The sequence below is a fragment of the Aptenodytes forsteri genome, unplaced genomic scaffold (genome assembly GCF_000699145.1).
Source record: "Aptenodytes forsteri isolate BGI_AS27 unplaced genomic scaffold, ASM69914v1 Scaffold29, whole genome shotgun sequence".
Classification (NCBI taxonomy): domain Eukaryota; kingdom Metazoa; phylum Chordata; class Aves; order Sphenisciformes; family Spheniscidae; genus Aptenodytes; species Aptenodytes forsteri.
Window position 1 is genome coordinate 2,332,113 of NW_008794520.1, and position 15,430 is coordinate 2,347,542.

At 41.4% G+C, this 15,430-nt stretch overlaps 2 protein-coding genes across 2 annotated transcripts in view; one reads left to right on the top strand and one right to left on the bottom strand.

Annotated features, from left to right (window-relative positions):
• The window catches only part of OSBPL11 (oxysterol binding protein like 11), a 27,408-nt gene extending 18,227 nt beyond the window's left edge, over nucleotides 1-9,181 (top strand). Inside the window, exons 9-12 of the mRNA XM_009290991.1 lie at nucleotides 809-995; nucleotides 4,866-5,048; nucleotides 5,685-5,838; nucleotides 7,250-9,181. Coding sequence (XP_009289266.1) covers nucleotides 809-995; nucleotides 4,866-5,048; nucleotides 5,685-5,838; nucleotides 7,250-7,327 — 602 coding nt within the window. The 3' untranslated portion in view covers nucleotides 7,328-9,181. The remainder of the gene's footprint in view (nucleotides 1-808; nucleotides 996-4,865; nucleotides 5,049-5,684; nucleotides 5,839-7,249) is intronic.
• A 3,365-nt stretch (nucleotides 9,182-12,546) lies between these two features.
• LOC103908596 (TGF-beta receptor type-2-like) overlaps nucleotides 12,547-15,430 on the bottom strand; it is a 34,177-nt gene continuing 31,293 nt past the window's right edge. The window contains exon 7 of the mRNA XM_009290992.2: nucleotides 12,547-12,917. Within this exon, the coding sequence (XP_009289267.1) occupies nucleotides 12,705-12,917 (213 nt within the window). The 3' untranslated portion in view covers nucleotides 12,547-12,704. The remainder of the gene's footprint in view (nucleotides 12,918-15,430) is intronic.

The following is a 15,430-nucleotide window of genomic DNA, read 5'->3' on the forward strand; positions in this document are numbered from 1 at the left end:
TTTGCTTGTGTGTGCGGCTTTTGCTTTACCTGTTAAACTGTCTTTATCTCAACCCACGAGTTTTTCTCACTTGTGCTCTTCCAATTCTCTCCCCCATCCCATGGGGCGGGGGGGTAGAGTGAGCGAGTGGCTGGGTGGGACTCATTTGCCGACTGAGGTTAAAGCATGACAGTTGGTTTTTTTAATAGGAATAAAACAAACCCACACATCTTAAAACCCAAAGGGAAGTCTAGTTTTTTATGAGATACTTGACATTTATTGCAAAAGCTACTGTCAGGAAAGAGTTGGGTTTATCTTGACAGAGAGGTGAGATAGGGAGGATTGTCTCTGCTACCTGCCTTCAGATAGGGTAGGATGTATTAAAGGGAGGGAAAACAGGAGTATTAGCTTTCCTCAGGATCTGCAGGGTATTCGTTCGTTATTTCCTTTTGGCAGCATAAGTCTTGTGTTGCCATGCTCCAGAACTATCAATAAGAGAGCGACCAGCCCTTTTACATACTACTGAAAAGTATGTTGCACAGCACAATGTTGTACTCTATGGAGCAGTACTATTAGGATAAATGTCTCTTTTCCCAAAAGAAACATGAATGCATGTTACTCAGGTTAGTAATTGCAGGAAAATGTTTGTATCTAGAATCTGTAATAAATTTCAATTTCACGTTTTTTTGGGGGTGGTTTGTTTTTTGTGTGTGTGTGAGGGGCTATGAGGAAAAGTAGTCAGATGTACTATTGGCTATCTGTTTCAATAACTTGTTTGGTCTTGTCTAAAGTGGTGCTGATTTAGGGATTCTTTTATTTCTTCACGCAGGTCTCTTAAGTCTCTTGGAACATGGGGAAGAATACACGTTCTCTCTGCCCTGTGCATACGCTCGGTCAATTTTAACTGTTCCCTGGGTAGAACTGGGAGGAAAAGTCAACATTAACTGTGCGAAGACTGGGTATTCTGCAAGTATTAACTTTCACACCAAGCCCTTCTACGGTGGCAAATTGCATCGGTGAGAACACGTTTTTCTATTTTTCCATGTAATCCACACTCTAGAACTGCAGTAGCTATGTAACTCCCCTGTTCTGTGTGCTGAATAATACTCATTTGATAGTCTGAGAAGACGTAGTTTTTCCTGTTCGTAAACACTTGAAGGTATTACTGTGCTCTTAAACAGTATCATAGCTAAACAACTGCATCTCATGTGATCCTCAAGGAAAAATCAGGTTGCCTTTAAAGACAGTAAGGAAATTCCGTGTTTGTCTGACTGTGTTCAAACCACCGGGAAGACAGAGCTCGTGGCTTTTATTCCTGGCTGCCATAGATTCTCATATTACTGACAGAAGTTGGTTTTTTTTTCCTATTTTTTGATTTGCTCCTTGTTTGAAATGAGGTTGATTTCACTGTCTTAAAGGGTTGCATGTTGTTTGCAACATGCATTGTAGTTGCACTGTAGGGAACATCAGTAAATAGTCTTCTGTTGCTTACTGGTCTTAGGATTTCTGTATAAGAAACGTAAGACTATCAAGTTTAAGCACCTAGAAAATCACTAGGTAAAAATACCTTTTTTTAAAGACAAAAATGGTAGTTGTTGTAGTGGTAATTCTTCATGTGTATGCATGGTTAAAAACTAACAGATAAAAGAAAGAAGATCCAGGGGAAGTTTGCTTGGGGTTACTTCTAGCAGATTATAGGAAACGTCTGCACACTTGGTGCAAAAGCTTTTAGAACTCATTAACATTGAAGCTTTTAGAGATTGTATGGTAAGACTGCTGCAGCAGATTATAGGAAACGTCTGCACACTTGGTGCAAAAGCTTTTAGAACTCATTAACATTGATGTTTTTAGAGATTGTACGGTAAGACTGCTGCAGATTAGCCCTGTGCTAATATAGAGACAATTAATTAAGGAGAAAATTAAGTAGTAGTTACACAAAGAATGTCTGATTCCAAAGCATTTTGCTCTCAGCCATTTACTGGACCGTGCTTGTTTAAACCTTTCTTAGATTAAATGTTTGACAGAGAATAATGAAATATGTAACAGCCTAGAACATCAGAACTTCTTAAATGTGGGTTGCTCTCACAGGTTGCAAAAAATTCTCTAAATCACTTTTCCTGAAACAGTAGGGCAAGGCCATATTTATTGTTTAAAGGAAAACAAAAAAACCCCATCAAAACCTCCATCTTTGAAGCGCTTTGCCCCATAAATTCCTTACGTGCTTTGAATTTAACTTGCAACCATAGCTCCCCTGACCCAATGGCATCTGGAGAACTGAAGCTTACGTGTAGCTCTGTTTCACTTGACAGAATTTTGAAGTGATGCATCATTTGGGATTTTTGTTTCCATTGCTTACAATGTATCTTCCACCTTGCAATAGCTCCTGTTGTGCCATAAAAAATAAGCGATAGGATGCAATTTTACTTCAATGATTTAATTTTGGAAACTGTTTTGTTACTTGTCTCTCTGAAATTAGTCACGGATGTAGAGGCTTTTTAAAGACATATCTGCTCAAGGTACTGTAACTATTGAAAATTTGACATGGTGATGATTGGACATTGCCAAGAGTGTCTTGATAGGGAAGCAGCAGTGTTGTCATGGTTACGTAGAGTGCAAGTGAGTTGCTATGGCAATGTTATAGATTTTTTTTTTTTTGGTAGAGTGACCCTTGTTGTTAGACCTCAGCTGGATATTGGCTCTGTGGTCCTGTGCCTCTTTAGCGTGATGATAATGAACAGCTAGGCATATATCAATCATGCCAAGCTTACAAATAAATGCTAGCAGATTTTTATCACTAATATTAGTTCAGGCAGATATTATGAGCTGCAATGCTGGGAATGGTTGTGTCACAGAGCAACGCAACTTGAAGAAATATAGGTTGCAATGAGAGTTTAATGTAGCAGCTCGATACTGCACCTTAGTAGTGAGTGATATAACTTTGTTTACTTGAAGCTGAGTAGACAGTAATTTTGTGATTGATACTAAAATACTGGATGTCAGTAACCACACAGCGCTTGGAAAAATTAAGCTCTTAAACTTGTGAAGATGTAACTGCAAAATCTGAATGGGCTGGTCTCTGGCATCCTGTGGATTCAGTCTGTTCAGAGATCTCTTGGGAAGAGGACAGGGGCTCCACCATGCGTAATAGCTTTGACGTGTGGAAGTCACAGGATGAAAAAGCAGCACAAAATGGAGGCTACTTGCTTGTTGCCTACTCTTCCAGTTGTTTTCAGAAACTATTAGCACTTGTTAACTTCCACAAAAAAAAAGCTTAATAATTTAATGTAAATGTGCTCTTATTGCTTATATTGCTCCAACTTTGGCCTGTTTTCTTGAATGAATCTAAATTTTTGTAATAGAAAACTGTGTCTGAGCAGCACATACTTCTCAGTCTGTTTTCTTGGAAGATCTTTCTAATAAAGTTAAATTAGGTTTGAGCTGCTGGACTGTGATGTGGCTCCAGCTGCCTCCCGCATGTGCAAGATGTGGCAGAAGCCCTGGCCGCTGCCCCTGCTCTGAGCTGGCTGCGAGCTTTCCCTGCTTGCCCTGGGGATTCCCCGCAGGTCTGATTTGACTGGCATCCAGTATCTCTGTGCTGGAAAGTCTGGCCTGTGATACTTGTTTCGTTGCCCGAGAAACTAATTTTTCTGTTTTGATGCAGGGCTTGGGGGGGACAGGTAGATGCAGACATAGCTGGAAGTGACCGGCGCATGTGGAAGAGGGGAAGTGGCATCTGTGTGTCCCGCACTCCCTTCTTCCTCTGAGCGTGGCACCGCACAGCCAGCATGGGCAAGGTGGGAGCACAGAAGAGCTGCTTTCTGCTCCTCTGTATGCAGTTGTTCAAAGGAAATAACAGCAAACCAGTGGTGTGCTATTATTAGCTGCACATAATGTAAGTGTGAAAGGAGATGTAACATGCTTTATGTGAGTGCTGATGAACTGTGGGAAGGGGAACCTGGAGAGTGGTGTGTTGTAGAGAGCTTGTGTACATGTAATTGCAGTTTAACTGGAGCTGGAGATAGTGTCCTTTGTGAATCTTGCAGCACCTTACAAGTGAGAATGTCTTGTTTGCATAGTGCGCAGACCCTTTTGTTTCTTCTTTCTCTGTTTGAGAGTGGTAATTTGTTTGCCTAGCTATGCTCAGTAAGCTTCCACTCCTTGATTCAGGATGAAGTGCGTGTCGGGAGGTCTTTGGACAGGTCCTGATGTTGAGAAGAAAAATATGCATTGGCGTGTGTAATTATGGTGATACTTGAGCATCTGTGCAGCACTTTGAATGAAATATTGCATATCAGAAAGACATTTTTAATATCTTGTTATTGGTAGAGGTTTCTGTGGAAGAGACAGGAAAGAAAAGCAGTTCTCCTGATTCCTAGTTTCCTACCTTGCTTTCTGCTTTTGTGTGTCTGCTGCTTATGTGAGCAACATAAAAATGAGACCACCTACATATGGAGAACATTGAGATGTAAAGATGGGAGATAAAGTGCCAGCAGGTAGTGAGATACATTCTTGGCAGAAAGTTTATTTTTTAAGTCTGAACTACACATCTGATGTGGTGTTTCAAGTGGAAACGATCAACTCGCTTATTACATGTGAACCATCCTGTGTTAGTTTCTTTTTCATTTTCAGTTCCGTTAAAAGGTTTGAAACAAGCTGAAGCCAAAAATGGAGCTTCCTGGGTAATGTGAAGAGAACTAGAGCTATGAGTGAAAGTCACTTTGCTCTTTGAGCTTCTCTGTGCAAATGCAATTCCAGTAACTTAACATTTTTCAAGACAGCGTGACAAGTTTGCAAACTCGTTCCGAATGAAGTTGAGTGATTATGCAAGGAATAGTCCTCAATGTGTCTTCAGCCATGGCCTTTAAAAATAAAAATTGCTTTCCTAGAGTCACGGGTGAAGTGAAGCAGAACACGACGAACACAGTGGTGTGCCGAGTGCAAGGGGAGTGGAACAGTGTGCTTGAGTTCACCTACAGCAATGGGGAGACAAAATACGTGGACTTGACAAAGTTGTCTGTGACAAGAAAACGAGTCCGGCCCCTTGAGAAACAAGGACCGTTTGAATCTAGGTAGAGTATGTGTTTACTATTGTCTGACCCTTTTTGTCCTAAGCAGTCTGGTGAATGCCTTAGGAAAACCTGCAAATGTAGATATTATTTGTGTATAGTGCTTAGCAGCAGTGATCTTGTTTTTTGTTTTTAAAAAAAATAAAAAATTAAGTGCATAATAAAAAGTGCAAAAAACAAGTGCAGGCACATGGTTGTTTATCTTGTCTCTTTTATTCACGGACAGAGTTGTCTTATGAGTTCATAAAGTGCCTGCTAGAACAGAGTCTCCTTATTTGTTTTGTTTTGAACCATCAGCTACACGGCAGGGCAGCTCCTGACAAGGGAGGTCCTCACAAGAAACTGCTTGTTGAATAACGCTGCCATAGCAGCTTTAAAGGGTGTACAAACAGACATCGGATTGGCAGAGCCAAAACCTCAGAGCCATTCCTATCTGCTCCTAATTGCTAGTGTAGCTATAAGACTCAGCCGTGAGCTCTTCCACCTGCACTGCACCATCGTGCTCTGACCCGGTTGGTTTGTCTTGCATAAGTGGAGAGAGTCCTCCTGTTCTGAAAGAACTGCATGCGGCGATCCTGTCATTCGAGGTGGCAGGCTGAGAAAACTTCTGAAAACTGAAGTTAACAATTTGTTTTGTAGGAGGCTGTGGCAGCATGTAACAGAGTCTCTGCGGGATGGAGACATCGATAAGGCTACGGAGCACAAGCGAGCCCTTGAAGAACGACAGAGGAATGAAGAGAGGCTTCGTGCTGAAACAGAAACACCTTGGTGTACTAAATACTTCCTTAAAGAAGTAAGTTCCCAAGCAGTTAGCTGTTGATGAAGGCAGAGGCAGAGCTACAATGAAAGCAGGTGTGCATATGGGTCCGTGTCCTGTCAGAATAGAGTATTTGGCCTTAGATGTTATAGTTTAGCTCCACGGGATCCATAGGAGTAAGGTGACATAAGCACTCCCAAACATGTAAAGGTGTGACTTTACCCTTAACTTCCCGAACGCTTTGGTTTTCCGATTCCCTTGCAACAAAATGTTTGCCTGCTTTGTGGTTCGGTTTCTTTTATCAAGCACTTCCTTGTGGCACATGGAAAACAGCTTTACATGCACACGTGTAAATAGACTGTAACAGTAAATACCCAAATAAAATCAGTAGTACTAATTTTGCTTACGGTGTGTGCATATTAACCCAAGATATTACTGTTAGCAAGAAGGAACATGAGTTCATTCTCAACTTAGAACTTTTTGTGTTCTTGTATGTTATGTTTTGGATGGAGCGTGTTTGTTCAGTGGCTTAACCTGTATTTCAATAATGGTAGTAATAATAATATAGTAAGACTTTTAACAAGGTTAACTGCAGACTGCCCAGGAAGACTGGGAGCTGCCGGTACGATAACTCTGGAATAGGCTTTCCTTGTGATCCAGATTATGAGATCCTGCTTGTGTAGAGAGCTTTGCTGAGCCCCATGCAAGAAGGGAGGACTCAACTAAAACTTAATGCTGTAGTAGTTTAGATTCTCCTTGTAGTGAAAGCTTTATCTGTTAAACTGCAGTAATGTAACTCCCCCTTCTTTTTCCCATATCTGTGGTCTAGCAAGGGTTTAAAACGTAGGCTAAAAAGGGTTTTTTCTTGGTTGGGTTTTTTTTTCCGGTTTTGTGTTTTAAAGTTCAGGACTATCTGTTAGCTCCAATAAAGTTTTTTTTGTTCTCTAAAGCTTTGTTAGTATGATTAGCTCACATTTAGATATTTGTATTGTCAGTATCTAGATTTAGAAGAGGTGAAATTCTGTTGCTAATCCAAGATACAGATCTACTCAGAAAATGTTTAAACATAATCCTGAGCTACTTCATTTCTGGGTAAGCAGTTGGGCTGTGTTAGAGCTGATAATCCTGGATAGCTGCCTCTCTGCTGGCTTCTTGTTTGGCTTTTTAAAGTAATCTGGATCATGGAGTTGTGAAGAGTGGCTTTCCATCTGGGTTAACTACAAGTGCAGTTAGTTCCCAGAGAGTGCTGCGGCTCGGCAAGAGTCCGTACGTGTTCTGAAGTAGTCTCAGAAGCCTGCAGCGTTGATCTCTGTGTCTTAATCTGTAGGAGTTAAAGGTATAAGCTATGTCCCTCTGGTTTTCACAGCTATCAGTCTAATAGTTGTGCGAAGGGAATTCTCCCAGGGCAGCGTCTTTATTATAACCATATTTTCTCTTTGAATTGCAGGGAGATGGCTGGGTTTATCATAAACCCCTCTGGAAAACAGTCTCTGCTGCGCAAATTCAGCAAACAGACACTAACTAGAAAAGCTTCTTTAAGATGAGTTTTTTCTGATTTTCCTCTCCTTTTCCTCTGTCTCTCAAAACACAGTAATCACACTGAGTGTCCCCTTTTTATGTAATTGTGAAAGTTTAAATGAGCATAAAGAAATAAATATACTAGGGCACTTTAAAGCTATTAAAAAAAAAGATTAAAAAAAAAAAATCAAAGTTGTAGAGACAAACTTGCCAGGTACATTCAACCAACTTGTTTTTTGTATCAGAGATTTTATCTGAATTGTGTAAGATTCTTCTATGTAGATCTGATTGCAAAAGCTGCCTAAGAGAAGAAGGAACTGTTGGATTTTGGAGTGACATGGGAACTTTTTTCAGAATCTGCGTCAAGCTCTTTAATAACTGAAACCTGCTCAGTACCCCTGTAGACAACAGCAACAAAAAACTGCTGCTTTTATGCCCAGTGATTAACCTTTTTTTGGCGAAAACTGGAGGGGTGTTTGGAAGATGTGCCTGAAATCAGTGTTAAGAAACAACTGGATCATGATGACTTTTTTTCTTCAGAGAAAACGCGTGCATGCATCGGAGGAATATGGGATATATGTAGAGACTACCTTTCTTTTTTATGGATTTATAAAAGCAATTAGAATTGTAACCATGGAGAAATTTTTCCTCTGAAACGTTTTAATATACTTGAAATAATTGACTTGAATTGGAAAAGTAATTTAAACACTTTTCAACTCCTAATTTTATTAAATCTCTGAGTGACTTGGATTTTTCTCATGTTATAATGTAATGAGGTTTGGCCTTTTTTTTCCTCCTCCACCTTCCCTTCCTGAGGACTAAGGCTTTCAAAATGAACAGAAAACGTACAATTTTGTATTTAAATTTCTCTGCCCATCTAATCATCTCAGAGGTGAAGTATCAGTGTTACAAACTGTCCTTTGGATTGTTTTGGTTTTTCTCCTGTGGTGTTATTCAGAACAAAGTGGTGAAATGTGACCTGTGAATACATGGACTGTAGGTCCTGGTTTTTCATCTTACCATAAAAAAAAAAAAGAAAAGCTGATTATGCTGAGGACTGGGTATTGATTTGAAACACAATCAGATATCAGGAAACTGTATTCAGGTACAAACATCCTTTGTTTCTTGGGTTTTTTTAATAACTATTTTATTGAAGTCTAAGAATTGCTGGCAATTAAGAATAGTACTTATTATGGCTTTCATTATTGTTGCAACTACAAGCTACCTTAATTTTTCCAACAGTGGTGCCTTAATCTGTTTGTTCTTCTGATGTAGTCTTCCAATCAGTGTATATAACATTATCTGCCACTTCCCAGCCATGGCAATGGCTGCACCTGATCCAGCATCATGAGAACTCACAACTGTGTGATCTGGTAAGATGTTTTCCATGGAGAAGATACAAGTGTAAGAATGCATCAGAAGGTTTAAATAACCATGTTAACTTTCAACACAAACTGTAAATTGTGCAAAAAAAGAGTTGGGTTTATGCACAACTATTTTGATCCTCTTGTACATTTTTTTTGCTGTGAAATGCACTGAGATCTCAATGCGAGTCATAGTCCATTTGTGAGAAGTGGGGGTGGGGATAATAAAACTACAAAATGATTCATTTGTTCTGTCTGCTTTCCTAGAGATCAGGTGACCAGGAAGAGTAGGTTGTTGTTATCTTTTATGCTGGAGAGCTGTCTGTCTGGGCTTTCCTTGGCCCTTAAAGTGGGACATTTTGGCACTGTGCACTTGAGTAGTAACTATATTCTCCAGCAGAAGAATGTTTTAGGCCCTGCTGTCTTGTTTGTGATATTCTATACAACCACCCTGTTGTGTTAGTTTTGGATATCCATTGGGCATTTTCATGTTTAACCAGGAATAAAAATAAAAATGAAAACAGTGGGATTAGTTCCTCCTTGTTTCTGGGTCTGCGGCACATTTGGGGTGTGCTCCTTGGCCAGTTCCAGGGTTTGGGGTAGGAATTGTGGTGGCAACGTGTGAACTTCCACAGTTCATCGGTACCTGCACCAAACGGGGTGGTAGAGGGACAGAAAATAAATTGGTAACACTGTATATGTTTCATAGTTGTTTTATCTGTGTCACATGGCAGATTTGCTTTAAACAAACAGCAAGGGCTGTGGTGCAAGGTCCAGCTCTTAATATTGCAGTCATCAAAGCAGAAGCCAAACCTTTATCAGCTGAGCATACTCCAGGGATCAAACTTGTGCTTATTAAAATACAGACTTGCGACTCAGTCACTGAGCTCTGCTTAAAATTTTGATTTGGGAATTTGTCAAGGTGATGGCTGTAAAACAGACTGAAAAGCTCCCATGTTGACTATAAACCCATTTGTGTTCCTTATATAATATTATTAGTCAAGTTATTTCTCTTCCACCCTCATCTGGTATGCTTGTGGTTTCACACTAAGAAAGCTGTTACTAATTTTGTTGTGTAAAAATAGACCCAACGCTGAAGTAGTAGTCTTTTAAAATACATGAAACGATTTCTTTTAACATGGGGGTGCTGCTAGGAAAGAAAAAAAAGGTAAAGCCTTCCTTTGCTCAGATGATCACAAGAGCTGGAATGGCTTCCTGATGTGGATTTAGTTCCGATGCAAATTTCTAGTTGCTTCTAGAAACAAAGGACATAGTTGAAAACAGTTTAAAAAAAAAATCTAGCCACTGAATATCCAGCTTAAATTATGAAACATTTATGTGATTCTTCTGAGAGTTGCAAGCACCCTATGGACTAATGGATGTATTTTTAACTCTGACCAGATTTGATTCTTTTGCATAACTGCTGTTGTTTCCATCTTGTACCTTCTGGAGCGAAGGGAAGGGCTCACTGCTGCTTCCTATGTAGATATTTGCTAGAACCACAGTGTGTTCAACGGGGAGTGTGGCAAACTGTAGGATTTCGGCTTATGTTCCCTTCTGTCTTTCTGGCTTGATTGGGCTCCACTGAAGTTAAGAGCAAAGTTCTTATTGATCTCTGTGGTTTTAGGCTCCCTGAGTTATAAACAGATCTTGGAGCTTAAATAAGTGGCTTCAGAGGTGCTGCGTACCCTGCTGCTCATGGAAAACGGAGTGTGACAAGTCACTGCTATTTAACGCAGGCATTCAGGCGCGTAATCCTGAAAGCTTGATTCTGGACTTGGTTTTCATGGAAAAAAATGCAATGTGTAAATCGGAGTGTTCAAGATTTTAGGTGTGGGGAGGGGAATAGATTGAGAAGTTTTTCAGCGTATTTACAATATAAACTGTCAAGCCTAGGATTAAGTCTCTGTCTCCCCAGGAGAATTTGGATTTCAGTCATCAGAATCGGAGATGCAGCCTTCGGCATCTGCTGATCCCCGTCTGTCCCAGTCACCTGTGGAAGAACAGGTCAGAGTGTCTTTTAAAGCCTCTTGAACTGAACTTGGAAGAACAAGTAAACGTATTCATCAATGTGATATCCAAACAATGTGGTGCAAAACTTGGTAGGGGAAATTCTGCATGGAATATTACGGGAAGGAAAGATTGGACAGCCTGGGGGGAGTTCGGTGTGTTTCCGTAGTTTCTTATCTCCATGTCAGAAAAGCTGCCCCATGCTCTCTGTTTCTCTTGGGCATACGTACAGTAGAACAGTGATTATTAAAGAAATGAGGCTGAAGTCAGGTGGGTGGAAAGGGTGTGTTTATGGTGAACTGGGGAGGATATCCTTCAAGAGAAGGGGCTTAGCTTGAAAAAATCACAAGATGACAGGAGGTAGCAGCCAGGTGGGGAATTGGGGAGAATCATAGAATCATTTAGGTTGGAAAAGACCTTTAAGATCATCGAGTCCAACCATAAACCTAAGACTGCCAAGTCCACCACTAAACCATGTCCCTAAAATGAAAGGTATGGTCACAGTTGCAGGTGGAGATTTATGCATGGTAGCTGAAGTTAAGTTTTTATTATTTAGATTTGATGCAGCCTAGTTCATTCCCCTTCCGTCCTTCTTTGAAGGGATTAGAGGCGATTTTGTTCTAGGCTTTTAATTTAGGAGCTGTGGAAACGGTCCGAAGAGGTGGAAACAATAGCAAGAGAAGAAAAGCTTTCTGTATGGGCTGGTGCTGCCATAGCTGTGCATTTTAGAAAAACAAAACAGCCCTGCAGATCTGCGTCCCTGCTCCACATCGGGGAGCCTCGGCTGTAGAAAGCTCATGGCTGCTGTGCGGTTTTCTCCCTTCCCCTCTCTTGTAGGGGCTGATCCATGCAGCTGTGTGCTGGCAGGCAAAGTATTCCTCTCGGATGCTGTCCTCGGAGATATACCTCGGTGTAGGTGAGTGTCAGGTATGGGCTTGCAGGGCTTCTTAGGAGCAGCTAAGGTTTTTTACCTTTTGCTCCCAAGGGTGGAGGGATTAAGATTTGCACAGTGCCAGGGTTCAGAGTGAGGTATGACTTACCTTTCCTTAATTGCCTTTCCACTACAGAGGCAGCCTGGCTTGGCCTGGTGGTTATAGGAGTAAAGGTCCCAGTTCTGTCTGATCATGTTTCTTCAGGTTGAGTAACACAGCAGAGGGGTGTGAAAGAGTTGCAAGAAGAATGAGCCAATATGTTTGTGTTGACGGTATTACTGTGGCACAGATCTGTTGGCTAGAGGTGGCTGAAGACTGGACTGATACGGGGAAAGAGTTGTATAGATACCCTGTATGGAGGCTTCTTAGAGTGAAACAGCAGTGTCTGTATTGGTGACTTTTTTTTTTCTATTGAAGAAACTTCACGCACCTACCTGAACTATCAAGTACACCCAGGAATTCCCCAGTGAAAAAAGGTGTGTTGGAGTTGCAGCCAATCAGGCTTTTGCAAACTGGATTATCGGGTATCTTTACACTCTAAGGACTGTCTATCAATGACAGTAATTATCATTATCAATGAGTAATTTTCTTGGGTGCCAGCATTTCTTCCGCTGAGGGTGTGTTATATCTCAGGATTTTTTTTCTGCTGCTACAACAGATTTTTGTGTGGAGGCCATTAAAAATGGAAAATTGAAAATTGTCTTGATCTCTGCAGAATAAGCAGTTAGAAGAGAAACTCGTGATGGCAATATGGAAGGACTTCAAAAGATAGACATGGAATTCAGGTGCTTATTAATAAAAGATTAAACATTATTATTTTAAAAAATAATAAAAGGAATGCTTTGCATCATTATACATTTAAAGTAAGTACAAAGTCAGTTCATATATAATGTTGCACTTTAACCAAAGTATTGATTCCACAGTTCACTGTATCTGTGGGAGGAAACAGATCTTATAAATAAGTTATGTACTAGATCTTAGTTCCATTTTGAAAAACGAAGTGAGGTTTTTTCCCCATGAGCTAAATGCTTCTCACTTATCCTCTCGTTTCTCGCGATGAGGCTCTTTGCCTGCTGTGTCACTGCATATTTCTGTTCCCATCACTGTCCTGGTGCTCCCCGCCTGGAGAAGCTGTTTTGCTGGCCTCGTTGTCTGTGTTGTTATTGAGGATGTCGTCACAATCCATCTGTGCCATCAGGTTGAAGCGCTCGGCCACGCAGTGGGCGGTGAGGCGAGCCTCGGGGTCGTGGTCCCAGCACTCCGTGATGGTGTCGCACAGAAAACGCATTCCCTGCAGTCAGAAGGGCTGAAATTAAGATCCAAAGGCAGCAGGAAGAGGAGCTAGAAGCTGATCTAAAGCAATCAGTGTTTTACCATACTTTTAACCGCTTCCTGCAGAAGCACTTTTTTTTGGCCAAGCTTAAGCACAGGAGAAAACAGCCTCGGTAAGTTGTGGCAAATGCCAGTGCTTGCACCGTTACTGGCACTGCTTGTGTTAGAGCAGCAGCCTCAGCTCACCTGGGATCTGGTCCCATTTTCCACGCTCCCTGGAAATCCTCCCTGGAAATTGGTTTGCATTGACTGTGGGACTTAAATTCCCAAGGGAATTAGGCCCTCCATCTCCTGTCTCAGCCTCGCCTGTTCAGATCAGAGCATCCTAAAATCGGGAGGGACAGGAGAGGTGCAGAAGGTGACCTGCAGGCTGGCTGCATGGCTGGCAGCTGAGCCCAGGTCTCTGGGTTTCAAGCCTGTGCCCTGGCTGTTACACCTGGATGGAGGGGAGGGGTTGTGGGGGGTTCAAAGCCAAGTTTGGAATTAAACTTCTTAAATGTGACTTCTTGTTCTAGCAGCTTTCTGAAAGGGTGCACCGTGCCAAATAGTTATTGCAGTGTGCAGCTGAACTCTGTTTTCTCACCACAAAATAGTGTCCTGGTTTAGGTGGGATTGGGTACTTCTCAGCGTGCTCCAGAACACATTCAGTTCCTCTCAGTTCAATGGTTATGTCTCCCAGTAATAAATTTTTTTTCCAATTGTGTAGTGCTCTGAAAAAAGTCCCAATGTTTTGGGCTTAGAAACAAAATGGCAGTATTCAGCTGGTATTTTTCCCACTCTTAAGCTAATAACACAGCTAGCACCAGAAGCTATGTTGAACCCTCCTTTGCCTATATAATTCTTATCATGTGCTATTGCTTTTTGCATCATTGTCAACCAAGGTTGCAACACAGTGGAAAGATCATTATTCTAAATATAGCTTCATGTTTTTCAGTGGTTTTTGTGTATTTCTTAATTTGCAGTTAGGAGAACCCAAAAGTCTCATATGGACCAACACAAGAGGAAAATGCAAGTCCTACAGAGATGTACCATCAGTGTCATCTGTCCTTCTGCACCCTTCTCTGAACTCGCTGCTCTCTGCTAAGGTTCATCGTACTAAATCTTCCATAATGGACACAGATTAGAGAGAACAGGGTTGTACAGCAAAACTGACAGATGGTGCGTTTCAGTACCTCTTATGTCACTCATTTATTAGCTTAGTTGAAAGGATTTGAGGATAATTGATTAACATGCAAAAATGAGCTAGCTTAGCTGAAGCTTTTAAAATAAGCCTTTTCTCAAACAGAACATGGCACTGTCATACGGTTTAGTCATTAGATTTTCTGTGCTTATTTTGCCCTGAAATCGCAATATCTATTTACAGTTTGCCTTGTAAGTAGCGATGATGCTCTTCTGAATGGTACAACTGGAACATCTTGTTACGCTCACAGAATGGACTTAGTTTGGGTTTTATATTTGATACCCGATTTCCAAAGGATGCTGAGTTTTACAAGCGTATTTTTAGTGGCAATACTGACTTAAGCTCCCACTGCTCTTTTCTGTCCTGCACCAGCCCTTCAGTTGTGCCAGTACAACAGTCTGTTCAGCTGCTTCATGAACCAGATCCAGGATTTTATCTGGTCTAAATAATCACTACGTTTTTTTTTTTTAAATGTGGTGGGGTGTGAATCGAGGTAGAAGCATGGGCTTAAGGTGTTTGTAAGTTAACTGGGAAACTTTGGGGATAAATTTCTTCAATGGGCTTTATTGTGCAGCCTTGCAAACAGTTGCCCTGGAGCTGCTGATGGGCAGCACGCTGGGTGAGTCAGCTCTGTCAGGGAAATTAATGCTTATGTCTGCTGAAAACCTTAAACCATGGTCAACGATGTAGGTCCTCACTTGACTGAGAGTGATCCTGGTGGTCGAAACGTGGAAGTAGCATTTGGAGCTCTGCATCAAACTTATTTTCATTGGTGGGAACATCTATGGGTGCTTCCCGGTCAGGTGAGCAATTTGTCACTCTTTCTTGTTGTCACCCAACGCTTTCTCCCGCAGGAAACCGTTGACCCCAGGAGTGGCACAAACCGGTGGCTTTCTGCTGCTTCCCAGCAGATGGTGCTGCCCTATGCTGCATCCTGGGGAGGCCGGCTGGAAAACGCCTGGAAAAGCGTGTAAAGCCAGGCTTGTAAGGAGATGTTTATTAGATCAGCTAAGATTAGTCGGAGGCAAACTTTTAGGAACACAACGTGGCTTTTCTGTTCCTCTTCCCCAGTGAATATCAGGTGGTCTAATAAAAGTTACTACCTATATAAGCCTTGCTCTGTTTACGTGCTAGACCAACCCAACTACAGCAACGTTATTTCTCGGAGGTGATTGCAGTCGGCCCTTCTTCAGCTCAGCAAACAGTGCAGTTATGGTCGGGCTCTATCAGAGTGTGATTTTTGACAGCCCAAGCGTGACTGTATTTTTCCTGTGGTTTCAAAGTTTATCAGA